Source organism: Condylostylus longicornis, unplaced genomic scaffold (assembly GCF_029603195.1).
Source record: "Condylostylus longicornis isolate FDR11 unplaced genomic scaffold, ASM2960319v2 ptg000030l, whole genome shotgun sequence".
Classification (NCBI taxonomy): domain Eukaryota; kingdom Metazoa; phylum Arthropoda; class Insecta; order Diptera; family Dolichopodidae; genus Condylostylus; species Condylostylus longicornis.
In genome coordinates, this window is record NW_026577999.1 from 1,435,080 (window position 1) to 1,462,994 (window position 27,915).

A 27,915-nucleotide genomic window follows, 5' to 3' on the forward strand; every position below is an offset into this window, starting at 1 on the left:
GCTTTGGTGTTAAAATTGATTAAAATAGTAAAATTTAATAAATGATACAACTGTATGGACTTATTTGGATATTATAAGAAAATTTATATGAATATTTTTAATATTGTAAAATGGCTAAATTGAAAAAGATGGTTTTTTAATGGAATTTAAAGTGAAAAAAAAATTTTCACCCCCCACTTTGTTTGATCGTAAGTGTGTTTTTAATATTTCCTAGAATTATGAATGAAACAATAAATTGGAAATTAAAACTGGAATGATTGGAATATTTACATACACATTGAAAGTCTTCTTAGAAAAACGTTTTTGAAAAAAATTTTGTTGAATTATAGAAGATGAAAGATAAAAAAAAAGTTTTATACTTAAAATTTTAGGAATTTTTCATAATTTATATTAAATTTTTTTTTTGTTATAAAATTAATTAGTTATAACAATTATTGGAAACTCATTTAATTTTGTTTTAAATGCTTTAATTAAAGACCAAAGGTTAATAAATATGTGTGTATTTTTAAAATATTTTATTTTGGTAAGCAGCTACTAGTCTACTACATCATTTTGATATAAATAAAAATTTTTTTTTTTTAATTTACGTTATTAACGATTTAACGTAAAATTATATATATAAGTACAAAAAAACATATATACATATAATGGCACATATAAAATTTTGTATACAAAATCAACACATTTATGATTTTCACACAAACACAAAATATTTTTACACATATGGTGTGTATATGTTTGTATGATTGTATATGCATAAGGCCTTAGGAATTATATAGGCATGAGGCATTTTTCTTTTTTTTTTTTTGTATGAAATTGTTATTGGGCACTTTAATGTTAAATATTAATTCTGAGAATTAGAAATTCTGAGATTTCTACTTTCGGCGTAATCTAAAAAAATAATGAAAATGGAAAATGTTTGAAATTTTTTCTATAATTTATAAATATGTATGTATGGATTTACATATTGTATTACATTTAATATTGTACATATTTCATATAAATATTATTTATCTACATATATAAATATAAAATATAATGGATACAAAATATGCGTTCAAAAATTTTAATAACTTTGTATTGTTCTTGAATTTTTTTTAATATTTATTCATTTAAAATTTATAATAAATTCTACTTAATTTCTATTTCCAAGTTAGGATTGAGTTTCAAAGTAAGACGTACACATTTATTAAAGATATTAGCATTGTGTTTTTATGGGGCCCCTAAAATTAATATTATATTAAAATATTTCTACTTTCTAGGTACAGAGGTAGAGATACAAAAGTAATAAGTATGTAGTATACCTACATACTGGATATTTTCTCAAAATAATTTTGCCAAACATTATTTCATCAAATTTCTGAGCGTTTCCCAATCGACTTGTTTATTCATTTAACTTGCATTTAAATGATTCCGTTTTGAGCTGAGAAACCATAAATTCAGGTCATAAAAATTGCAAAAATTAATATTTTTTAAAACACATTTCAATATATTAACTATAAGTATATGTTAATATACAATGCTATGTCTCAAAAATTTTAAATATAAATCACCATAATTAGAAGCACTTGTTTGTGTAATTATAGATAGAATCCGTCTATCAGTTAGTGTCAGTACGAGCCTAAATTTTTAAATACTTTTTGTAAGAGACTACATTTTGTATACCCACATTTTTGATAAATTACTTATGTATATCTAAATCTAAGTTTTTTTCTGTTTAAAAATTTAGTGTTATAGTTGCGTACTACCAGAATCAGTTACGTACTACCAGAACCAGTTACCTACGCTAATAATTTTGATTAATTAAGCTTAGTTATACAATATTACATTCGGGATTATAGATATTAACGAAATGTTTACACTTGTTTTTGTCAATATTTCGCAATATGCATTCGCTTATAAGTAGGTACACTTAATCTGTTCTTGGACTAACCTCATATCTCATAGGAACGTTTTGTATTTTTGAATTTTACAACTTATGTTTTCGAAAAATATATTCAATCCTTATTTTCTAGAATATCACACCTTAGTCTTTTTATTTTTTGCTATTTTATTTCATCTACTTACTGTTTACATATGTATATATGGTTAGTTGACAAATGTATTGCTTAAATCATTTTATTATGAATAACAACAACGTAAATCCCTTAATATATAAATATTTTTTTTTTAAATTCGAAATTACTGACGTAAATCTGATAACATATTCTAATCATATGATTAGCTACAATATGAAATAAAATTTATTATCATTTTTGAAATAATTGATTTTTTTAGTGGCGTTATACTTAACAATTGTGTGTGGTCATTATATTAATACCATGCTTATAACTATAGAATTTATAATAGAAAGTTAATAAATAAGTACTTAAGTGAGTTTGAGTGGGTATTTACTCACATATTCGGGTTTTTTTTTCTATTTTTTTTTGTGAATAAGTCAAGAAATCCTTCATTTTCAACGTCATAAATGATAACAAAAAAATATATTCATATATAAATAAAGAATGACGAACTCAGCTTGCTTCTTATTCACCAAATAATAAATTCGATAAGTGAGTGTTTATATTATATTAATTGTCCTTGTTGAGGTTAAAATCTATATTTAGTTAAAAATAATCAAAATTAGTTAAGAGAGATTAAATGTCAAATATATATACTTGCGTGATTGTAAAAACTTTTACTCATATGTACTTAATATGTCAAAATATTTTGGTAAGTAATTTTCACAGTTTGAAAATTTTTTATTAGTTTGTATAACAAAGTTTTGGGAAATCCAAATTTGAAAATCAAAGGGCATAATTTGTAGTATGATATCTAGCACCTTGAATTACTTATAAATTAAGTGAAATTGAATAAAAATAAAATATTCATTTTGAATTCAAAATTAAAATTTCTAGAAGTTAGGGTTGTTGGTTATTGGTATTTCTACTTTACAATTGTCGCAACCATAAAAATTTGTATTATTTTATAAAGAATTTTCCTGATTAAAATTCATTTGTCAGGTTTTTAATTGTGTTAACAAAAAAAAATTTATGAAGAAAACATTTGTTTTACATTTTATAAATTTTAATTAGGTGGGTAGGTACTTATGCATTAATTAAAATCTTGTTTACTGCTCAGTTCCGACTGCTATCATTTTGCTAACAATTGTTATTACATACACACGTTAATAATTATAGAAATAAAACTTTTAATTTTAGTTCGTTTAATAGGTTCCGTTTAAAAATATTCAAAAAAATTTTAATTGGCGAAGTTTATACGTTCAGGGTGCACGTCATTGGTTTTCGTCAAAATGCTGTTCAGTTTCATCACTCTATTTTTACAACAACATACACTTTGTATGTGACTTTAGTGAAAAAGTACGTGAACGCTGATCGTGCAATTTTCGCTATTTATAGTTAAAATTATTTTCTGATGGTTAGATTTTCCTACTTAGAAAAAAAATAGAATAATATTCTCATTACCTTTTAGCTTATCATTGTTTTGAAAATTATTTATTGAGGAACAAAATTATTTCATCATAAGTACATAAATTATTTTTCAATTTAATTTTGCAGTCGGGTCTAAGGTTCAAAAAGAGAATTATTTAAGAGAACCATTGTAGCGAAAAGGTAAAAAGTCAAATTTAATTATGGTAAATATTTAGTAAAAAAAAAATTTTTTTTATTGCCTAGTTATTTTTTACGTTCTACAGGTAGTTATTCCGAAAATTTTTTTATTACTTATTGCTAAAAATAAGTAATTTTTTTTTTTGACATTGTTTAAGTAAAATAAAAAAAAATTCATGAGTAAAAATTTATATTAAAATTTTAAATTAATAAAAATGTACTCAAAATAATTTTCTAGTTTTGGAATAAGGGTTACTTAGTAAGTTAGTTTACTGAAGGTTTATTGAGTAAACTATTTAGAATTTATACTTATAAATTTTGGCATTGAAATTTTAATTGCAGGTTATAATTATTATAAAATTTAATTTCTTTTAATAAACTTTTAATTAGAATTATTTTAATAAACTGCTCAATTAGAATTCTAGGCAAAAATTTCACTAAATATTTACTTCGTTTAAAAAATAATTAAGTAAAAGCTATTATAAGTAACTCGCCTTTTATTATTTAAAGTCAAATTTTATTAATATTATCATACTACTTAAGGTTGTAATTCACTATCGATGTTAGAACGAAGAATGTCATATACTTGTTAAAAAACTGAGAACTCTGAATTAAAATTCAATAAAGAAGGTGGCTGCGAAAATTGATTAGTGGATACAAAATGAATCCACTAGTTAATAACAAAACTACTAACTACTTATTTATGCTGTGTATTGTGTTCATCAAAAATTAAATTACCTAAGAAGAAGTCTTCATTTCCCCACTAAGTAATCGGAAAAGAAACTAACAACTACTTAATAGCTTGGATAATATTTTAAAAATTTTTTTCTAAGTATACTTACGTTTGCTTTAATATTTATGAGTTCATTATCAAGTAACAATTTATTTATTAAGTGATAATAAGATAGGAATCATATCCGGCGACTAGTATTGGAGCTTTTTTTATTACGATATAATTAAAATTATATTCTAATAAATGATTATTAATTAAAATTACTTAGGCATATAGCAATTTATCAAACATTCCTAAAGTTGTTAATTACTTAAACTTTTCAAGTTTAAATAATCATTTATTACATGTACATTTACAGGATGATTCAGTAATGAGAACAATACTATATTCCATCGTTTAGAAAATCAAAAAATGAAGAAAATTTTTGTTAGGAAGTAGATGTCAAATATCAATAAATTATTTAAAAGACAGGGACTTAAAAAAATTTGAGCCTCGAGCAAAGTTTTTTTTCAAAGAGCTCATTAAAACTAGGTATTATAACTCGATTTCCTAACCGTTGTGGTTTCGAAATGCTAAACAATAATTTTGAGAATATTTCTTTTGTTTTTTTTTACCCCTAAAATTTTTTAATGTATGTAATTCCGAAACTGCAGCAAATTGGAAATTAAGACATGTCTTTTCTTAAAAACCTCAATGAGCTTTTACAAAAAAACTTCGTTCGAAGCTCATATTTCGCATAGACAAAATTATGAGGGCCAATAAGAACTCCACCACTTTATCAAATTTGCTTAAAATCCCCATGTCTCGGAAACCATTGAGATTCGACATATCAACTTTTGAGCAAAATTTTCAGCTATTTTTGATACTCTAAACTGAAACACCCTATACATAAGCTTATTAAATAGGTATATTTTTTTCTTAGAATATTTTAATCTTTTGTAAAATATTAAATTGCTTTTTTTTTATAATTTTAATACTTTAATAAATATATTTAATTTAAAAATCCCATTAAATTATAAAAAAAAAAATTATTAACGAAAAGAAATTCTGTTATATTTTTATTGTGCTTTTATTGTACGAGTATATATACGTGTGACGTAAATTGGTGACATTTAAATTTCTTAATTTTTTTTATCTGAGATTTAGAAAGTTCAATTCACTCTACATACATAGACATAAGTGTATGTAGACGTATAATTTCATTGAATAAAGAGGGGAACAAATTATATACATAACTATTATACTATATACTATTATATAATGCAATAAATAAATAAAAAACTGAAGATGATAAGTATGAATGAATGAAAATTAATTTTAAAAAATATCATAAAATCTTACTACCTATAAAATAAAATTCTTATCAGACTTAAATTTATGTACATAAATAATCATAGACTTAATACAGGTTGTAATATAAGTGAGTATTTTAGTAATTAATGACGACAACAGAAAATGTTATATTAAATGTTAACATATATTATATAACGGGAATTTTAAAAATTTTGTAAAAATAAAGATGAATGAAGAATAGGAGATAAGAAAACTTTACAATTTATGAACTCAATTTTTTTTTGTGTTATTGCTGATTTTGAATTTTTAATTACTTAAATGTTGAATTTCTTGAATAAGTATTTTTGTATTTATTTATTAACTTTATTCTTTTAGAACAAGCTTATCTTGTTAAGCAGTTGCTGGTCTATCTGGAGGTGCAACATTTTCCAAATGAAATTTTCTCGTAGATTTTTGAAGGAATCTTTTATTATGCAGGATTCATCAGAACGGCAGTAAAAACAATATGGTGAATTATCATTTGATTTTTGACTAAACTTTCGAGTTTTTGTTTGTTCCCTCTTCTCTCTCTCTCTCTTCCTTGTGATTCCATTTTACTGTTTTTCGATATACACTTTCGGTAGTAGATGTTTTGTCTCGATTCTAAAATAAAAAACCTAGAAAATTTTTAAAAAATTAATAATAAATTTTAGAAATAGTTTTTTTTTTCATGTTAGAACTTTATTTTTATAAAATTTTATTAAAATTACTAAAAATCTAAGAAAAGATTAAAGAATTGTAAAATTTAATTTACTTGTTTGGTACTTACTATTTAAAATACACACAAATTTAAACATAAAGCAAACTTTGGAAAATTTTCATAAAATTCTTCATAAAAATAAAAAATTATTTTGAATCTTTATTAAGAGTAAAGGAATAAAAAAAAATTCACATTTTATTGTTAATTTTTTTCTTTAATTTTGCTTAGTAATTTTTTTTTAGATTTACAAATCTAACTACAATAAAACTAAAAAAGTGAAATATCTCAACTTTTTTAATTTCAGAATTTTTTTTTTCTAAGAAATTTTGGATATTTAATATAATTATGATAATATAAGCATTTCCTGATTTTTACCTTAGAAATGTGATCGCAATTTTGTATAAATATCAAATGATATTGTACACATATTTATTGTATGTAAACCTATGTATATGTACAAGTACAAATATAATATTAATGTTAGACTCCATTTTCAACTCATGTTTCTAACGAGTAAATAATTCCTTTTTTTCCGATTTTTCCTACATTACACGACTTAATAAGAATTTAAACTTTTTATGTGTTCATTTTGGGTATATGTGATCATAGATAATTGCCCTTAGTTATCCACCTAAAGAAAAAAGAAGAAACGAAAAATCAAATAAAATTTTGTTGGAAAATTTTATTGCTCACGAATATTGAAAAAAAAAAATTTTGTTGGAATGCTATTAAAATATGGAATTATCTATTATTAGTAAATAAAAAAAAAAAATTATTTAGTGCTCATTTCATTTGAAATTTGGTGATTTAGTTTTACGTTTTTCATATGAAACAGTAATAATTAAAATTATAATTTACTTAAACATCATTAAATAAATATATGAGTGCCTAAATATAGATAAAAAAAACTGTCTGGCCTTTTCTTTTTCAGGGTGATAAAAGAAATTTTAATTACTCATCTTTTATTTATTTTATCAGCAGGAAATTTAAATAAATCTCATATTAAAATATGTTCATAAATAACGTTGTTATACATACTTACATAGATACATAATCTATACATGAATAGTTATTAAACTTAACGACAGCTTACTATAAGGTATATATTCAAAGAAGCTGTAATTGTAATGAATTAATGATTTAAAAGGTTGGCAATACTATCATATGTAATAGTATATAAGTAGTTAATTTAAAAGATACCAATGAATACCATTGTATACCTATCGACTTTTTGAGTAATCATAAAGTTATTTAAGTTTAATGATTAAGATAACTTCATTTGCTTTCGGATCTTAATATTAAATAATATGAATAATCACTTTTTGTAGTTTATCTGATAGCCAAACACTAATAATAATTACATATTATGTATATTATTAAAGTAATCGTTACTTTTTAAAAGTACTCTTTTAATAATAATCGAATTAAGTTAAATATGTATCAATTCTGGATTTGCTTTCAATTTAAGGTTATATAAAATTTGTGTAAAACTTAAATATGCCAGTTTTTACAAAAGAGATGTTATAAAAAATACTTACGAGCTCTTAATGATTATTCAATTAATTCTTTTGCTGGCTCACTCCTAATAATGCATTATAGGTAGTGGTGATATTATATATAGTCATGCTCCAGTTTCATTGTGTCATAGAGTTTTAGGTAGGTAGGTGACTAGTTTGCTGTAGTAAATATATGGTCGAAGTAAAATGCCAGTATACCATCAAATTTATTCGTATAAAGTTATTTACATTAAAAATTTTTCAATATAATATACAATATATGTATATTGCAATTACAATATATCTTACAACATACAATTTGGCTATGTATAAATAAATTCGATTTTTGTCAAATACATTCAATACTTAGTTACTGAGCTGAATTTATTAAATTCTCTAGTTACCCATACAATAAAGAAATCTCACTAACGACTTATGAATATTTATGAGTACATATTTAGTAAGTATTAAGGTGTAACGAATTTCAATAGCTTGTCAAATTTTCCTATTAATTTTCTTTTTATGGGTTTCTCATTTTTTTTTTATGCACACTGAATAAAAACAATAAGTATGCACATGTGTAGAGCTTCTTCTATATATACAAGTATATTATTTTAATATTTTACCTTCGTATTTATTTAACTATAAATAATTTAACCTTATTTTATAACAGTTTCATTGGTCTTCAACTGAAAACCTAATTTAAGTTAAGTAATTACTTTTCATAAGAAATTTTTTGCTAAAAATTGAAAAAAAAAACAAAAGAGAACAAAAAAAAATGTTCGAAGAGTGAACATGAACATTGGAAAACAGAGAATTGTCGAATAAAGAAATAGGGAAATAGAGTCAGGGGGAAAGAGAAGAAGAATAAAAAGGAACATAAGCATAACACAAACGTTTTCCTTTCTTGTTTTTTTTTTTTTGTATTTTTCGCATTCAAAGAAACTCATTAATAAAATTTCAATTTTTATTTTCTCCAATGTAAAAAAAAAAAGTATTTATTTAGAAAAACAAAAAAAAAATTAAAGAAAAATTTCCGTTTTATTGTTAAAATATCATTTATTGATTTACTTATTCAGAATTTCGTGAATTTTCTTCATAAAAAAAAAAAAAATGGTTGCTTAGCTATAAGTGTAGTTGTAATATTTTTATTTTATTTTTTTAAATGGAAAAAAATTCTATTTAATTGGTTTTGCAATAAATTCTTTAATTTTTTTCTTTTCATTAAATTTCTACAAAATTTTGAATAAACAGCGAATAGAAACCTTATTTGTTTAGAGACAGTAACAATATTTTGTTACTAACAGAAGGTTTATGCCTGTACTATACATAAGTATAGTCTACACAAGAACCAACTTAGGCTCTTTTTTGATCCCAATTTTTCAATTTTCAAAGAAAATTTTTAAAAGATTTCTTTTTTTTTTTTTTTGTATTAAATAAGCTTGTTTGATTAATTGGAATTAAAATTTAATTTAAAGTGATGTTTTTAAAATGGAAATTGAATTGTTTATGAGAGTAAAATGTTGTATTCTAAGAAAACTATTTTTATATTATATATTTTGTTTTTAATGTAGGACCATGTTTTTTGACACATTTAGAAAATATTTTTGGAAAACGAAATTCTATTAGCTTTACTTTTATGTCTGCACCTCAACTTGTAAAACTTTGGTAAACTTTTTGAAGATGTTAATGAAAATTGTACTTCTTTTAGGAATATACCTTTCTTCTCCGCGTCAAATTATTATACAAATTGTGAAAATGTAATTTTTTTTAAAGCTATTATTAATGTATTGCACTTTTCCAGACTGTCATTTGAACACAATTTACAAAGGTAATGAATTCTAATGCTTGTTGACGCTAACGTTATGAATTTCGGTTTTTTTTTTTTGCTGCTAACGCAAAATGAATTGTCTCTTTTTGATTTATTTTTACAATTTATTCATTTGTTAGTGCATTTACAAAAACTAATTCTTAAAAATTATGAATTGTTTTATTTCCTTATTACTACCATTTCCAAACAAAAATTTTTGACGTGTGTTTGACGTCATTGACATGATCATCTTATTTGATAATGTTTTGGAAAAGTACCTATATATGTATGTCAAAACATATATATGTATGTACGTTAGGTGTATGAATACGTATGAAAATCCAAGGAACTCTATAACACTAGTTCATGGTTAAATGAGAACAAATAGTCACAAAGTTTAAAGCAAAAACTGAATTAAATTTTTTCTCGAACAAAGAATTTTTTTCGAATTAGTACTCCATTTTTGTACACAAAATACTCAATTACACTAAAATTAATCAAATACTTAGCTTAACATTAAAATTAATAACCTTTTTATATCTTTATTATTTTAAAATAATTTCAAATACTCAATAAAGAAAATTTTTCGATTCTTAAACTTTCTTTCTCTTAAATTATTTATTATCAAAGATAAAGTAAAAATATTTTGTATGATTTAGCAAAAAATGAAAAAAATATTAAGTATTATATTTAATCAATAAATTTGGCGTTGTAAAATTTTTTTTTTACCAAAATTAGTAATAATTTTTAAATTAAGAATAAAATTTTTCATAATTATTAGATTAATTAGTTATAGAAATTATTGTTGTCGTAAAATCCCTTTAATCCCTTTAAATCATTTATTAATATTTATTTTTAAATTAAAAATAGAATTTGGTAGATTTTATTTACAAAAAAAAAAAATTATTTTGATTAACCAAGTATTTTAAATGTGCGAGTAAATTTAGTATTTAAATAAAATAATTGATTCAATTGGAATAATAACAAAGTCGAGATAAGTTGATAATTATGATAATAAATAATCAAAAATTAAATAATTAATCATATTAAAGTATAAAATCAATTTGCAGCAGCTGCTATTATTCAAATGAATTTTTTTTTTAAAATAAACAAACAATAGATTCAGAAATTTTCTATTATTCAAATTTACTATTGTTTTAATAAATCTAATTAAGTACTTGCTTATAGTTCATTGTTTATATTTTTTATACTTGTGTAAGTATTCCTTAATTATATTGAATTATTTTAGAGCGATTCATTGTCATTTAATCGGTTTTCGACAGTGAATCGGTTTGGCCATGCCCATTTAGAATTTTATTTAAATTTTGAGTAATTGTGTTGGGAAATCAGAATGTAAGCATGTCGTAATATGTCGGGTTTATCAAGATTACATTTCTACTTCTTAGCCTCTTTAAAATCACAATAATAGTTCAAAATAATTTTTAAATGACTTTCTCGTTACCGAAATTTGAATAACTTCTCCAAAGCTCGTGTTTAAACCGCTTTAAGTGTAGAATATTTTCAAATCAAAACATACTTAAATATATATATTGATTAACTATTTTAGCTTTTATTTAAATATGAACAAAGCAAAATACAGCAGCTAAATTTCTAATCTAATCAATATTTGATATTTAAATATTTAAGTATTCAAAATAATCAAAAAACACTTAAAATAAAAATTCCGCCATATTTTTAATTTATGCATTTGAAATTGAAAGTAAATATTTAATTAAATTCTCATATTCTACTGTTTTTTTTTTTGTATTTAATTTAAATAAATTATTTTAAAAATCACATTATACTTACATTTATTAATAAAGTTTGAAAAATCCGAGAAAATCGGTAAATTTTATTTTAACCACATGTTACCGGTGTGAGTAATGAAAAAGGTGTAACAAAATTGTGAATAATTTAAAAAAAAACTGTGACTAACTAAAGAATTATTTTTCTCGTACGCACTTTTAGATTGTGATAGATCATTAACCAATATTATAACTATTATTGGTATTTTCGCTTTCTTTCTTCCCACGTAACACAATACCACACCATATTCATGACGAATGAATTTTTCTATGTGATTATTTTTAAACTTGTAGCAAATTTCTATTAAGAATCTAGTAAATTACATAAGATTTTTAAATAAAATCTATAAATAGATTAAAAATAATATATGAAAAAATTACGAAAAAATATTAAAGCAATGACATAAGTAATCGTAATCGTAAATCTGACACACGTATACTCATAGGTAATTAAAAATACCGGAATAAGAAAAACAATTCTGTCATTTCTGTGATTAATCTTTTGATAATAATTAGGAATTGCAGTTAAGTATAAACATTTGAAAGGGTATCTCTTGTGTATATTATAAGCGAGTACATTGATGACATATTTAATGACGTCATCAAATATGGTTAATTTGGTTATTTTTTAGTATTATGAGAAATTCCATGAATTTTCATGAATTGAAAATGATTTAGACTTAATTAGTTAACTTTTTTTTCTAAAAATTCTGCAATATTAAAAGATAGTACCGCTAATATTCCAACGCCACGGTAACAATATTCTGCAATGCATAATTCAACTCAAATTAGAGATCTAAAAAAATTTAAAATAATTTTTAATTCTTTAGACTTTTATTTGTTTTAATGTCAAACGCACAAATATAGGTTCTTTTACAAAACGGTGTACGAATTTCTAATTTAAAAATAAAAAAAAAATTGTTTTATATTGTTTGACAAAAACTTATCATTTGTGTAGTAGTAAGTAGTAAAAAGTTTTTGCAGATCTTTAGCTGAGTTAGCACTAAACTGAAGTTGTCATCTATTTCTATTGTAATTTTTTATCTTGTTTGATAATTAAACTGTTGCAGTTAGAAAATTAATAATGCGATGTTGCGTGCAATTTCTGAAACGTCTTACTTGTGGTTGTAGATTTTAGAGAAACTACTATTGCAGTTCTACATATTAAAAACAACTGGTTTAAAGTTTAAGCAGATCTTATTTAACATACATGGGCTGTAATTTAGTTGTGAATTTAAATTGCGTTTTCAGAAGAACCTTATTTCTTAACCCCAAATTCAGCTCGAATACAGAATTTTAAATTTGAAACCTAATAGCTGTAACTGCATTTTTTCTAGAGTTTTGAAATACAAAGCTTACATTCTTACATACATACATTTGTATTTGCTTACAAAGTATGTATGTAATACATGTTTATAACAAATTATTCAATTTATTTTTCGATTTAAACAAAAGATTAACTAATTATACTAAGTGTTTGCAAGTATGTATATAAAATTACCGCAAAACCAAAATCTATAAATAAAATATTTTAAATATAAACATCAATAATTCAAACTGTTATTTATATATGTATGCGTGTGTGTATATTTACAGATATTTTATGAAAACAAAATGTAAGTGCTTCCATTCATTTACGTAAAATTTACTTTACTGTTATTGCATAATAATCAGTTTTCATTCATAAATTCCTACTTTGTAAAAATCAAAAACAAAAAAAAAATTAAAAAACAAAAGAAAAAATTAAGTTTATACAAAATAAACTGTTATGTATTTGTTTATTTATTTCATATACCACACACACACTCATACATATATATATATATGTATAACTGTATAAACATATATAACTGTACATGTAATATAAATAATTAATAAAATGTTGAATGTGGAACGTGTATAAATTAAAAAATCAGTTCTAAAGTAATTGATTTTTTTTTTACTATTATTTGCATAAGCTCATTAATTCTATAGTATAAAAAAAATTAATTAAAAATGATAATAATAGTAGAAAAATAGTAAAAAAATATGATTTGCATTTAAAATACATAAGTAGTACTTACATACTTATTTCTAGGAATTTATCATTTAAATTTCAAAAAAAAAAAATTATTCTTATTAAGTAGTTTTCTAATGAAATTTATTTAATATTCGTACTTATTAAAAAAATATCAATAATCAGTATTTTAACCCTTTACGGAATTAAATTTTTTTTTTTGTTTTATTCATCAACTTGTTTCGGGAAATATTGTATTGCTTTTTCTGTTGGGACAGGTGCTTTTTAAGAAAAAATTTGAATAATTTTTATTTTTGGTTGGCTAATTCTTATTCTAGCTGTTTTAATCTTAGTATGAGTAATAATTTAGAAATTTCAATTGTTTATAGCTTTAGGTTATATAGCAGCAGACTGTGGGTTGTTACACGTCTCTGGTTAAAAAAAAAAAATAAAAATATTTCATATCTTCAATACTAAGTAAATTATTTTAATACATAATAACTTTTTTTACAATTTTCCTTTCTCTTCTTTCTTTAAATGATGATGGTTTTTCGTGGCAATTTGCTAGTTATATTTTATGCATTTAAATGATAATTATTTTTGTTCTTTCGTATAATGTTAGTTTGCATGAAAGTTGATGCTTGGCCTAAGTAATTCGTTAAATAACTATTCTTGAGAAAGAATTCTATTTATAAATTCAATAAAAAGAAAAAAAATTTGGTCATTCGCATGTAGTAATGTGAATTTCTGAGAAATTTTATCCTTAGGTCATACCTTGACAAATTGGACTCGAGAAATTGCTCCTCAAACTCTTTTATCTTTCTTGCTAAAACTTATTTCAAAAAAAATCTTATTAAACTGATTACATAAAAATAAAAGAAAATGTTCCCGTAAAGGGTTAATCATTTCATTACAAAATTGATGATTTATTTATACTTACATATTTCTTTCGGATATTTTAGGATAACCGGTATGAAATTCAATATTCTTAATATAAACTAGTTAATGAAAAAAATTTTCATTCAAAAGCTTTTAAAAAAGCTTTTATTGAAAAATACTACCGGTCATTTTGACCGGTTAGTGTTTATATAGTGTTAAAAACTATTACTTATGTATTAAAAATTCAATTGAGTTTAATTATAATAGAGAATTCATAGTAAAAAATAATAAATTACGTGTATTATCGGAAATAAAATTAGCACAAAATTCATCGTAATAAATAAAATAATAACTAAGTATACAATAATTAATATACAATTAAATTTTTTAATTAGTTATTAAAAATAAATTAATTTACAATTTTAAAATTTTAAATTTAATTCTGTTGAATGATAATTATTTTTAAATTAATAGTTTAGCGTGTTAGATAAGTAATTAAGATTATAAGTATTAGGCGCTATAAATTGTGTTGTCTTTAAAGATTTCTAAAATGGATTTGTGTTTAACGTAATTAAATTTTAAATTACTTATTGAATAAATTCTAATAAATAATGTATTATAAAATTTTATAATTAGTTATTATTTATTGAAAAATATTTTTAACAAAAATTTTATTCTAATAATTAGAAACTGTTCATAATTGAGGGGGGTTGAACAATTTCATACGAATTGTATTTTTACTATGGGAAAATGAATAAGTTTTTCCCCTAAATCGCGTTACAGAGCTGGAAGAAAGGTCAAAAGTGTGTTGAGTATAAGTATATGAATAGAGGAAATTCCCCTTCCCTCACTTCTTTTTTTATTTTATTTTTTGTTTTAAAAATATTATTCAACTTTTTTGTTTTCTTATTTAGTTTATGTAAAAAAATACTTTGAAACAGAAAATATTTCGTCATGATTCTCTATTTGTGCGCACGATTTTTCCATACCATATTTTTAATATTAAATGGAAATTTTATTATATTTACATGCAAATCTACAATGTACATACACACATACTTAAATATTTTATTAATATAATATGTAATTTTCTATTTGTATTGAAGGATTTTTCTTGTCAACAAAAATATTTTCAAGAATTTACATTTCTCTATAATTTTATTTATTAAATTGCGACATTTTCTTTACTACATACTTATTTACTTACATATTATGTACATACTTAAGTGTTATAAAATAATAGAATTTAAATACTTAAGTAAAGTGTAAGATAAATAAAAAAAAATATGCTTCCATTTTTTTTTTTCAAGTTAATTGCGCACTTAAACATTCACATTCAATATTAATTTGCGTGATATAAAAATTCTCATTATTATTTTTTCAAGTATCTTTTTACTTATTTAATAAATGTAGCTTCTTATAGTTACTTTATATTTTGTCACGAACTTACACTTACTTTTATTAAAATTTTAGAATTAGTTTGCAAATAAATTAATTAAATGATGACTGATTTAAAGTCTAAATATTTCTAAAATAATAAGGAATTAACTTTAATTTTGAAAGTTTGGCAACAAAAATATTGTCTGCCGTCCTTTAATTTAAAAGTACTTAAAAGTGAAATTAGGCTCGTTTACACGTGAATACATCAAACATTTGCACAGTCAATCTATTCTGTTATATTTCTCACATTCTTTCTCCTAAAAAAAATGAAATTTATTTTTTGGAGAGAGGGTGTGAGAAACACAAGGTAAATGCTGTGTATACGCTTAACGTATACATGTGCGAATATGGTAATTAAGAGTATAGTTTGCTAGAGACAAGTAATTGAAATCGAGAGTAGTTTTCTTTGTATATTTTTGATAAAATCATGTATATTCATCCATAATGCTGAACTGTCAAATTCTTATGTTGCTTGACGTTAACCTACTTATTAACATTCTGAACTAAAATTTTTAAATATTCTTTTATTAGAACCATATAGCATTTTATATTTTGGGTAGATTCTAGTGGATTTTCTGTTCCATAATTTGTATGAATAAGTATGAAGAATATATTCAGAGATAATATAGTTTTTCTCCTGTTATGGCAACACTGATACATTTCATTTCTCTTAATTATTTTTCCTCTTCACTCTTCTGTTAAAAATGTTGTGTTGTGACATTCTCAAATAAGTACCTACGAATTTCATAATTAAAAATACAATGTCAAAAATATTTATTTTTTTTTCTTCTGAATTCAATACCCACCTTTTTATTTTTATTGTTGACAAATAAACAGAAAAACCATAAAAACTTGCAAATAAACATTTTTTTTTGCATATTAAAAACATTTTTTTTTTTAAAGTTTATGAAAATTTCTAAGCGAATTCATTCTTTTATTCATAATAATTGATTCATAAAATATGAAAAATGTGAGAACTCATTTCATTATACTCAAAATCTTATGAAATTATTGTTATTAACAGATTCCAGTTAAAAAAAAAGAGAGAAAATAAAACTAAAGAAACAAACAACAATCAAAAATATTCTAGGAAGATCTTCTAAAAAGGAAATTGTTGTCAGAAAAGTCATTTTGAATTTTAATAAAAAAGAATTTTTTTTTTATATTCAATTATAATTAAAATGCCTTTATACTTAATAAGATTTTTTATGTTTAAAAATTTTCTGATGAAATAAAATACCCATCGCCATTTTTATCTCGAATGAAACGCAATAACTACTCAAAAGTTAGTAGGTAATTATATATTACGTAATATATTCGTAAGTATGTCCATAACTAGGAAACAAATATCAGTATAATCAGTACATATAGTAAATATATATAAAGAAATCTCTATATAGGGTGATTCGATTCTGTTAAAGATCTGGAGGGTGGTTCCTTGGAGTGCGTATGACCAAGTTTTATGGTCGCATAATGTCAAGCGTCAAAAACAAAAAAAAATACTGACCTTTTTTAAGATAATTAAGGTTTTTAAAAAAAAATATTTAGTTGTCTAACCAAAAAATTCTGTGTTTGAGGAGCTATTACGCAAAAAACGGTAAGTCTGACATCAATCAATTATATGCCATTATGTAAATCTATTAATTATAAAAAAATATTGTGAACAATACAACTCTCTAACTTCAATACTTTCGAAACTATTACGGATATTTGAAAGAGAGATTTTTTTCAATCTTTAACGCTCCGAGTTCGAATTTGGTTCCCGCCCGTACGATTTTTTCCTAAAAAAATATCATTCGCCGAAAGCTTTTATAGCCGAAGTGGATCACCCTGTATATAACTCTCACTCTCTCTCTCTATTTATAACGAAAAACTCTGTGTTTAGTCAAAAATTTGTTTAGCAGCTAAGCATTTTTTTTTTGTTTTCGGGTTTACACGAATATTTTTTTTTTTCGGAAATTGTACTTATATTACGAATAAAATTCGTGGAATTTCGGCTGTTCATTATATAAAAATTTCACTGTATAACTAAACTAAATATTTTAATAAAATTTCATCATTAAAAAAATAAAAATAAAAAATGAAAATTTAAAAAAAAATAATGTCCAAACAAAGCTTTTAATTTAATTTTTTTGTTTTTTTGCTTTTTATTTTAATTTGAATTTCAAAAAGTTAAATAAACTCATTCAAAACACAAAAGTTTTTATACTTAGAATTAAATGTGATTTTTTTTTTGTGAAGCAGATATTCTGATTATCTGATATTAAACACAAGTTGTACAATACTTAAAGTATAAGTAGTACAAGGTGTGGGAAAAAACGTAGCTGTAACAATAGAAGTATTTTTAATCTTAATATTTTAGTTAATTTTCAAGGAAATTTTTAATATTAATTAAAAAATAAAGGTTTTTACATTTTTTTTTCCTAATTTTCTAATAAATTTTTTTTTTTAATTTTCAATGCCGAAAAATTTATTTCAGATTATTTGCTTTAGAAAATGTGCTAAAATTTTTTGTTCGTATTCTAAGAATTGGTTTAGTTATCCTAAGTATAGTTGATTTTGTATAGCAAAGTACATACATATGTATGTGTGTATGTATAAGGATGATATACATATATTTATGTATGGAAGTAGAACGCCCACATCAATCAGTTTGTTTGCATAAATAAATCAATTTATTGAAATTGAAAAAAAAATTTAAATTTTTTCTTTAAATAAGTAAATTGGAATTTGAAGTTATTAAAGAACTTAGATTTTCATATAATTTTTCCTAAATGACGTTTTCTTTCAAAATTAAATTCTAAGTATTTTAATATTTTAAGAAAATCATGTTGTTGTGTAGGGTAGTGAATGAATTTTTGAACAATTTCTTAAGTTATTTGCGTCATTCTTTATTAACAAACAATTTTTGACAACCAAATTTATTCCTAGTTTTCGAATAAATTTTATTCAATTATTAATAATTGGAGGAGTATAAGAATTTAATGTTGTAATAAAAATAATTTAGGTGTTTAACAATAGATGTCACTATTATTTTTATTTATCGGTTAAGTTCATTTTAGCAGTTTTAAGTTAAAACTACAGTCGCTGCCCGTATTTATTATTTTACTGCAAAAGGATGTCCATTTTTGTTTACAATTCTTTGCCTTATATCCGTGACAGAGCACACATTTTCTCGAAAAAAAAATGAATAGTACTCTGAATTCAGCTGTTTTGTTTATTTTTATTTTGTGTAATTATTTAATCGCTGAGAGAGTAATTTTAAGTATTATATTAGGAGAACGAACTTTTTATATTTGGAGAATGATCGAAGAATAAACATATTTTATTGTCAAATTGCAATATTGCTCCAGGAAAACGGTTAAATTCAATATTTGCTCTATTATTATTTCAATATTTTCTCCATTTCTCTTTAAAAATATGAGTGCAATTTCAGTAATTACAGTCTTTGTGATACAAAAGAAAAATTTTAATAAAAAGGAGAGCAACAAAAACAAATTTTGCTGAAGAAGTGAGAACACAATAAAATCTATGTCCAGAACTGGATTTTTTACGGTATACATATACGATATCACATATTCTGTTAAGAAAGCTATTGAATTTTTATTATTTTATAAAATTATAACACAAAAAAAAGGAAATATAACAGAAGAAAAATTATAACAAAAGCAAATATCTATAATAAAACCTTTTTTCGTGTTAAATATCGAATTAGAACTCTATTTATTATTTTTTTTTTTTAACGAAAATTAATGGATTAACTAGAAAAACTTTTAGTACCTATATAATTTTTTTTTTTTCTTTAGAATTTTATAATTAAAAACTTATTTTATTTATCTAGATAGCTATAAAAATATTTTCCGAATAAAGAATAAAAAAATATTTATAAAAATCGATTAAAATTTAATTTTTCGAAATTAGTATTAACCATAAGTATAATAAATATGAATTTAGTGTAGCACCACTACGATCAATACCACCATTACCACACCAGCTATTATAAAACATTCAATACACAATAATAATTAGGTTACATACAATTTAAAAAGAAAACTGTAAAATGAACACTAAAATATGAAGGTTAAATAGACGTGATAAAAATACTCAATTAGTAAAAAAGTAAATTATAAAATTTATAATTTTATTTTTTTGTGTGTGTTTGAATTAACAAGAAAGCAATATCTAACAATATTTACTTTCATGTGTGTTTGTATGTAATTCTACGAATTTTCTCACTTGATTTTTTAGAAATCGATAAAAAAAATTCAAAGAAAGTGTTAAAAATTTGAAGTCTTTATCCATTTAATTAACCACATATACTTTATTTATCCCAAAAATAGATTACGATATTTTTTGTTTAGGTCAAATTAACCGAACAGCTTTGAGGTATTCTAACTTATTTACTTACTTTCATTTTGTTAATTGAAAAAACTATTAATTTCCTGTTTTTTTTTGTATTTTATAAAATAAAAAATGGAGTGCACGTTAATGGAATTAATAAATAAAATAAAATTTTGCTACCAAATTACGTAGCTACCGAAAAATTAAAAACACATTTTTAATACTAAGTGTATTAGTAAATATTTAATTTTGATTAAATTTTTTTCTCACTTACCTTATGATATTTTGAAATATTCCATTTTATATGGGTATTACTTTTGAATTTAAATGAAGCTAGAAAGTAAGCAATTGACCTTGAATAAATTATATAATTCCAACTTAATGTTTAAGTAAAAGAGTTAATAAAAAAAAAACTCGAATTCAAAGGAAAATTTTCTTTAATAATATTATTTTGATCAAAATTTTAACCCTTAACTGCTTATGTAATTTCAAACGGTGTTGCTAAACACTGTTTGATATCAACACAATCAAAAAGTAATGATGAAATCAGCTGACGTAAGTTATATAGTAAATTTCACAACAATAACTTAAAAATTGCGACAATTTTTAGTAAAAATTCGTAAAAAGAAATTTCATAATTTCTTTTATTTATTTTTCAAGTTTTCACGTCTATGCATGAAATTTCATGTTTAAGCCTTTTTTTTTATTTTAAATAACTAATTAGATGACTAATTAACATTTTTTTTATTAATAGTAAGAATAACATTAAAAAATAACGTTTATTAGAAATCAGACTACATTAACAGGCAATATTAATACGTATAAATCGTGTCGTGACATTTTGCCGCATGACTCATGTTATAGTAACACCGTAGCAACACTTACGCAGTGTTATATTTTATATTTACAGTTTGATTTCACCCGTAGTAATATAAGTAAAATTTTATTTTTTTTTTTCTATTTTGCTTTTTTAAGTATTTTTTAAATTCCAGTTAACGTAGTATACCCTTATTATGATCGGCGAAGCGAATGGCTAGGCGAATCCAATGACAATTTTAATTATGATCGGCGAATTCTTTCATTCGCTTAATTCAAAATGTTGCTACCGCAAGACATCAGAAAACCTACCGAAAATAATGAGGTTAACACCACTTAGTGTACATATATACATTGTTTTTGTGTTTTTGCAAAAACAATTGAATTTTCCTATTAATGTCGGGGTTGTTGTCCACTAATTAATTTTAAATGCTCGAATTGTTTTTGGTTCGTTTTTTTCACGCTTAAATTAATATCAAACAATTAATATTATTTACAAAAATTTGTAGAATTTTATGAACTTATTCTACAGATAGTTTAGATTTTTCCATTTTATCACTATAAATGCTATAATGCCCAATAAAAAAAAAAGCACATATGTATTAATTTGATTTTGGGTTTCAATTGCCAAGTTTGTCACACAGAATTTTCATTCGAAAGATTTAAATGCTCATTCGCCCAAAATTTAGGCGAATTCGCTAATCATAATATCAAAAATTTATATTCGCCCAAAAATTTCATTTGCTTCACCGATCATAATAAGGGCCGTAATTGGCATAAATTTTGTTTTTAGTTACTCACAAAATATTGAGTGAATTTATTCTTCATCTTTATTTTAAAATAAAATTTTATTTAACGTTAGCAATTAAGGGTTAAATAAATTTTGTATACAAATGAAATTCTTAATATTATTGTCGATTAAAATCATTTAATTTTAATAAAAATAGAATTTTTTGAGAATTTCCAATAAAAATATTTTTGTTTTTTCTCTTCAAATAAATTATGAATAAAAGTAAGAGTTGATATGAAAATTTTTCTAATTATAAAAAAATTTCATTAACATAAATGTTTTAATTTTCCAAAATAAAAATTTATTTAAATTAAAAAAATTTTATTGTTTAATTACTTATGATCAAGGTTAAAATTCAAAATTCTCATTTTATTTAATGTTGTTATTATTTTTTTTACTGATAATATTTTTTTTTTAATATTTAAGAAATACTTACTTACTTATATAAATGATAAGATTTTCAACAATTTAATCAGAAAAATTATTTAAATATTATAAATACTTAAGAGTGTGAAAAATTTAAAGACAATATTAAAGAATTATCAAAGAAGAAAATAAATATTTTTATGATAATAATAATCTCTTATACATATACATAAAATTTACATACTCTCAATTATGAGCATTTATATTTAATATACATACATATATGTATAAGTATATAGCTACAAGCTAGTGTGTTCTCTAGTGTAATTTCTTCTTACTTCAAAAATTATTCATAAAATTTGATAAGTACTTACCTTACATTATAAAATTCAAGTGGTTGGGGAAGCCTAGACTATTTATCTTTAAAGGTTTTCTGTTTTATGAAAATAAAAATAAAAAATTGTCAAGTCATTCCAATTAATTGGATACTTACCACTCTTGTTTATAATCGGACTTTAATAAGTATTCTAACGTGCATCATATTTTTTTGGAAATAATTGAAATTAATTAACTATTTTTGCATTTAATTCAATTTAAATATAATTTTTGATAAATTTATTTAAAATTTTATTATTAATGAAATATTGTTACCTTACTTATTGACCCTAACAAATTTTTAATTATATAATTAAAATAATTGTTTCCTGCTGAAAAAAAGCTGAATCATAAATATAATGTAGGTACATATAGTTGGAATTGGCTTAGTCACAGATGTTGAAATTAAAAATCGGGAATTTTCAGAGATTATCTGTAAGCAAAATGTTTGGGGGAAAATTTAGCTAATAATTATTACTTAAAACTACAAAATATTTAAAATTTTGAATTTAATAATTTTCAAATTTAAATTTTGGAAATTAAATTTAGTAGCCTCAAATTTCAAATTATAAATAACATTTTCGTAGTTGTTACATAATTGATATAGGTTATAAGAATAAAGTCCCAACATATTTAAAATATGTTCAATTTATTACAATTGGCGAATAAAATCACCCGGAACAAAATAAAATAAATAAATTAATTAATTTCCGAGAAAGCTTGAACATTTTATAATTTTTATAATTCATATGGCAACAAAAATCGTTATCACAAAAAAAAATTTGATTACTACTTATCGTTCATACTTTTTAGAATTATAGCTTTTTGTAGTAAGTAAAAAATTTTTATAAATTCTAATCTACAATATTATTTATGATTCAAGTTAAAAAATTTTGTGAAATTTTTTATTATAAATTATGTACATCCATAAATAAATAAACCTTTACCTTACGTTACCTTTTTTATATTTAAAAAATTTGCAGACATCATTCTCACACTGCACAGTTAACTTAGTAATTTCATAGAAATTTTATTTACAATTAAAAACAACAAAAAAAAAAAGAATAATAACATAGGTCATTTCTAGGTAGATTATTTCCACCCATATTCTACGAAATTTATCATCAGTAAAATATCCTTGCCTTTGTGTGTGTGTTTGTGTGTTCACTATACATTGTACATGTGTGTATTTAAAATATAAATAAAATACCATGACCTAAGTTCAATGGAATAATTAACACATAGTCCATAATATATGTAGGTATATAAGTTCTGATAATTTTAAATTAATCCTTAAATAAATTCCAAAATTTAAAAGATTTTGTTTTTATTTTCTAAATAAGAAATAAATAAATTGAAACAAAAATTTTTAGTAAGAATTTAGGATTAAGTAATCGATTTGTAGCTATTATATTTACATTTACCCAGCCCAGGTTAACTTACGTTAATATTACAATATTTTTTTTTAAATATGTAGGTTAAAATTTTGACATCAGCTATGTAACTAGCTTTAAAATTCATTTGATAATTAAAATATTGATGTTTCTAAAAAAAAAACACTGCAGACTTAACGAATATAAATTTTAGTAATATTAGCAGATTTTTGAAAAGTTCGGACTAGTTCGAATAAGGGGCGGAAAACAAGAGATCCGGCGCTACCAAAACGAGCTTAAGTGATTTTTATTATACCCTTCAGGAATCTAGCGTCAGTTTAACTTAATCTAAAATCCAAGTATCGCCAAATTCGTTTTTCTTGAAAATTCATAGGGTTTAAGTATAAAAATCAAACATTAACATTTAATAAAATTTACAGAACCTCCAATTAACTGGTATGCGCCGGATATGTACTACACGCGTTGGGAACATACAAACGTATATAATAATTTACATAAGTATATCGTTGGTACTATTTAATATTAAGGTGTAGGTATATGTGCATGTACATGACATGCATATTAGCAAATGATTTTCTACGAAATTTGAAAATATCGACAAAAATTTTAACCATTATTTTTTTTTTTATTTGTATTCGTGTTAATGTTAATTTTCAAAACGTTTTCAAATTAATTTTATTTCACAAGAAAATCAAACAAAGCTTTTTTTTTAGCGTTTTTCGCGTTTTAATTTTTCTTTTTTTGTTTTTTATATTCTACTAATAAATTTCTAGATAATTATTTATGTCATGATTTCTCTTTTATTTACATTGGAGTTTTCAATACCAAAATGCTAATTGTAATTTGTTCATATTGTGTGTGTGTGTGTGTTTGATCTTGTATATTATATATGAACCTACATATTTATATTTTTTAAAACTAATTTTGTTATCGCTTAATAATCTTTTTTTTTTTCTCTTTTTTTTTTTGTTTCATTTACAGGAAAATGAAGAACTAGTTAAAGTGAAAAATTTTATCAATTTCGATTGTATAATAATTATCTTTAGTATCAAAAAAATTACAGTATATAGACGGAGTAATTTGCTTTTATTATTATTCTTTAGTCTGTACGCGTTGACGTTACTCATTTGTTAAATTAAATTTAAAAAAAAAAAAATAAATAAATAAAAGAAAATTCGATGGGACACCGTTTTAGTAAACCAATTTATAAGGATCATAAAAGTTCCGGTAATGATAATAACACTGCCATCTATGAAATATATAATAATGAAATTGATAATAATCAATTGATGAAGGATAACAGTAGTAATAAATTAATAAATTGTCATCAAAATTTACAACAACAAATATTAAATGTTCAATCACAATTTATAACAAATCCATTAAAACAACCAAAAACAACAGCAGGAACAGCAACAATAACAGAAACATTAACTGATGTTGGAACAATACCAGCATCTCTAGCAACAACATCTATAACATATCCTATGAATAATACCACTATTAATACAACATCATTATCATCATCATCATCAACAACAACATTATCATCAACATCGGCTGTAGGTCAACAATTTATTATTAAAATTCAATTAACAAAAATGGAAACTGATCAACAGCAACCAACAACAACAACAAATTTTGAAATAATTAATAAAACCGAAAATCATCCGAATAATATGAATATTATGAATCATTCAACAAATAATTTTATTAATAATAATAATAGTATTAGTGGTGGTAGTGGTAACAGTAGTAGCAGTGACAATAATATCAGCAGTATCAATAGTAATTGCAACGGCATTGGTACAATTAATAATCTTAATAATAATAATAATATTCGGTTATTTGATAATTCTGATATGAATATAATAGCGGTTTCATCATCATCATCATCAACATCCTCAAAATCAGCATCAGTTTCGAATTGTGAATTTCAAAGTAATAATAACAATCAATGTTTTATAAATAATTTATCAGCAGTAAATAATAATAATAGAATCTTAAAATCACATAATAATAATATGAATATTATTAATAATAGTATAGAAGAGAATATTTATAATAATTCTGATGTAATGAATGATATAAGTTCTCAATTGAATAAATGTAATTTAGATGCAAACAATGATGATGTTATACAAAATATTCCATTACCTGATTATCAAATAATGAATGCGGTTAATAATAATAACAAAAATAAGCAAACTGCAGTCTCAGATAGTATTATTAATTTGGAAAAAGATGTTTGTGGTGAGGATTTAATAATTTTATTACTTTAATTTTTCTATTTCAGCTCTTATTAACATTTTACTAATTAAAAATATCTGTATTTTTTTCATTTTAGATAAAAAGCAGCACTGTTCTCGAAGGAAAAAACTTTTATCATCATCTGCTTATCCCCTTTCAAAAAGAAAATGTTGTAAATGTTCCTGTCGAGATACAGGTAAAAAAGAAGTAATGATTGATTCCAGCAAAAGTAAAAACAACGTATCTTCAGTTGATCAATCTACAAAGTTAACAAAAAATTCATCAGAAAAATCATGGACAGCTCGTTTTACCGGTGGTTTGAAAAATAAAACCGATTCAAAAATTAATTCTCAAAAAACTCAATCGACAAATGATAATCAAAAAAGTAATATAAATGTTTCTAATTCGTTAACTGCAACATCAACAAATTCAAATCCTGTTGGCCAATCTACTACAGCCGCTGTTATGGTTGTACGACCACAAAACTCAAATTCTGTACCAATTCTTGGTGAAAGGTTTCGAAATCAACCAGGTACAAATCAATTAGCTATTTGGGCAGACAATCAAATGTTAGTTGTACAAATTCCACAAGCATCACAGTTAGTACTTGAACGTTTCGAAAATATTGATGCACACGGTAATCGTATTCATACAACAACATCACGATCAGATGCTGAAACACAATCAGAATTTAATGATTGTTCAAATAATGTTAATCCTAATCAATGGCCATCATTAATATCTGGTATTAAATTTACAACACCTATTGGACCTAAAGTACATTCACAAGAAGATTTTATACATTGTTTAGTACCAGATTTAGAAAAAATTACTGCATCAAGCTTTTATTGGGGTAAAATGGATCGTTATGAAGCTGAAAGATTATTAGATGGTAAACCGGAAGGTACATTTTTGTTAAGAGATTCTGCGCAGGAGGAATATTTATTTTCTGTAACATTTAGAAAATATGACAGATCATTACATGCTCGTATCGAACAAATGAATCATAAATTCAGGTGAATATTTTAAAGAAATTTAATTAAAATTTAAAATAGAATTATAATTAAAATTTTTCTATTTAATTTTGACTCATTAATAATATCATTTAATTTTTTAATCTCTTTTTTTTTTTAGTTTTGATTGTCATGATCCTGGAGTATTTACAGCACCAACAGTAACCGGTTTACTTGAACACTATAAAGATCCAACATGTGTTATGTTTTTTGAGCCAATGTTAACAATACCATTGAATAGAAATTTTCCATTTTCATTACAACAATTATGTCGAGCGACAATTGTTAGTAATATATCATATGATGGTATTAATGAATTACAACTACCAAATAGTTTAAAAGCATATCTTAAGGAATATCATTATAAATTACGTGTCCGTGTGAAACCTTTTGATGAAACATTTTATGCATGTTCCTAGTGGTACTGATGTTTACTTTATTTTAAGAATAAAACATTTAAAACATATAATAATATAGGAAAATTGAAAGTAATTAGATGGTTTTCTAAAAGATTTAGAAATGGAAGAAATAAGAAGCAATAAAATTGGCCCTTTACTAATATAATAAATTTTTATATAAATAATTAATAAATGTAGTAAAAAATTTTATATGAAGACAAAACAAAACAAAAAGCACATAACTTTTAAAGCTACAAAAACATAAACTAATTTTTTTTATAAAAATATTTTATTTTTAGAAAAAATAATTAACATATCTGATAAAAAGAATGATAGTGATTATAAAAGAGGGATACTAGATGCTTTCAAAAAA

The 27,915-nt window shown here is 23.0% G+C and overlaps 1 protein-coding gene across 1 annotated transcript; it reads left to right on the forward strand.

Moving 5' to 3' along the window:
• Window positions 1-5: 5 nt before the first annotated feature.
• Window positions 6-27,909, forward strand: LOC129607929 (probable cyclin-dependent serine/threonine-protein kinase DDB_G0292550). The gene is made up of 4 exons (XM_055519189.1): window positions 6-188; window positions 24,863-26,134; window positions 26,229-27,147; window positions 27,266-27,909. Exons 2-4 carry the CDS (start codon window positions 25,060-25,062, stop codon window positions 27,561-27,563), a joined length of 2,292 nt encoding a protein of 763 aa, XP_055375164.1. The 5' UTR covers window positions 6-188; window positions 24,863-25,059; the 3' UTR covers window positions 27,564-27,909.
• The last annotated feature ends 6 nt before the right edge of the window (window positions 27,910-27,915 follow it).

Bases quoted from the DNA above. Each gene is read 5' to 3' on its own strand.
- LOC129607929 (XM_055519189.1), top strand. From the start codon at position 25,060: ATGGGACACCGTTTTAGTAAACCAATTTATAAGGATCATAAAAGTTCC. The intron at 26,135-26,228 runs GTGAGGATTTAA...TTTTCATTTTAG, and splicing joins TTTGGAAAAAGATGTTTGTG to ATAAAAAGCAGCACTGTTCT. The intron at 27,148-27,265 runs GTGAATATTTTA...TTTTTTTTTTAG, and splicing joins CAAATGAATCATAAATTCAG to TTTTGATTGTCATGATCCTG.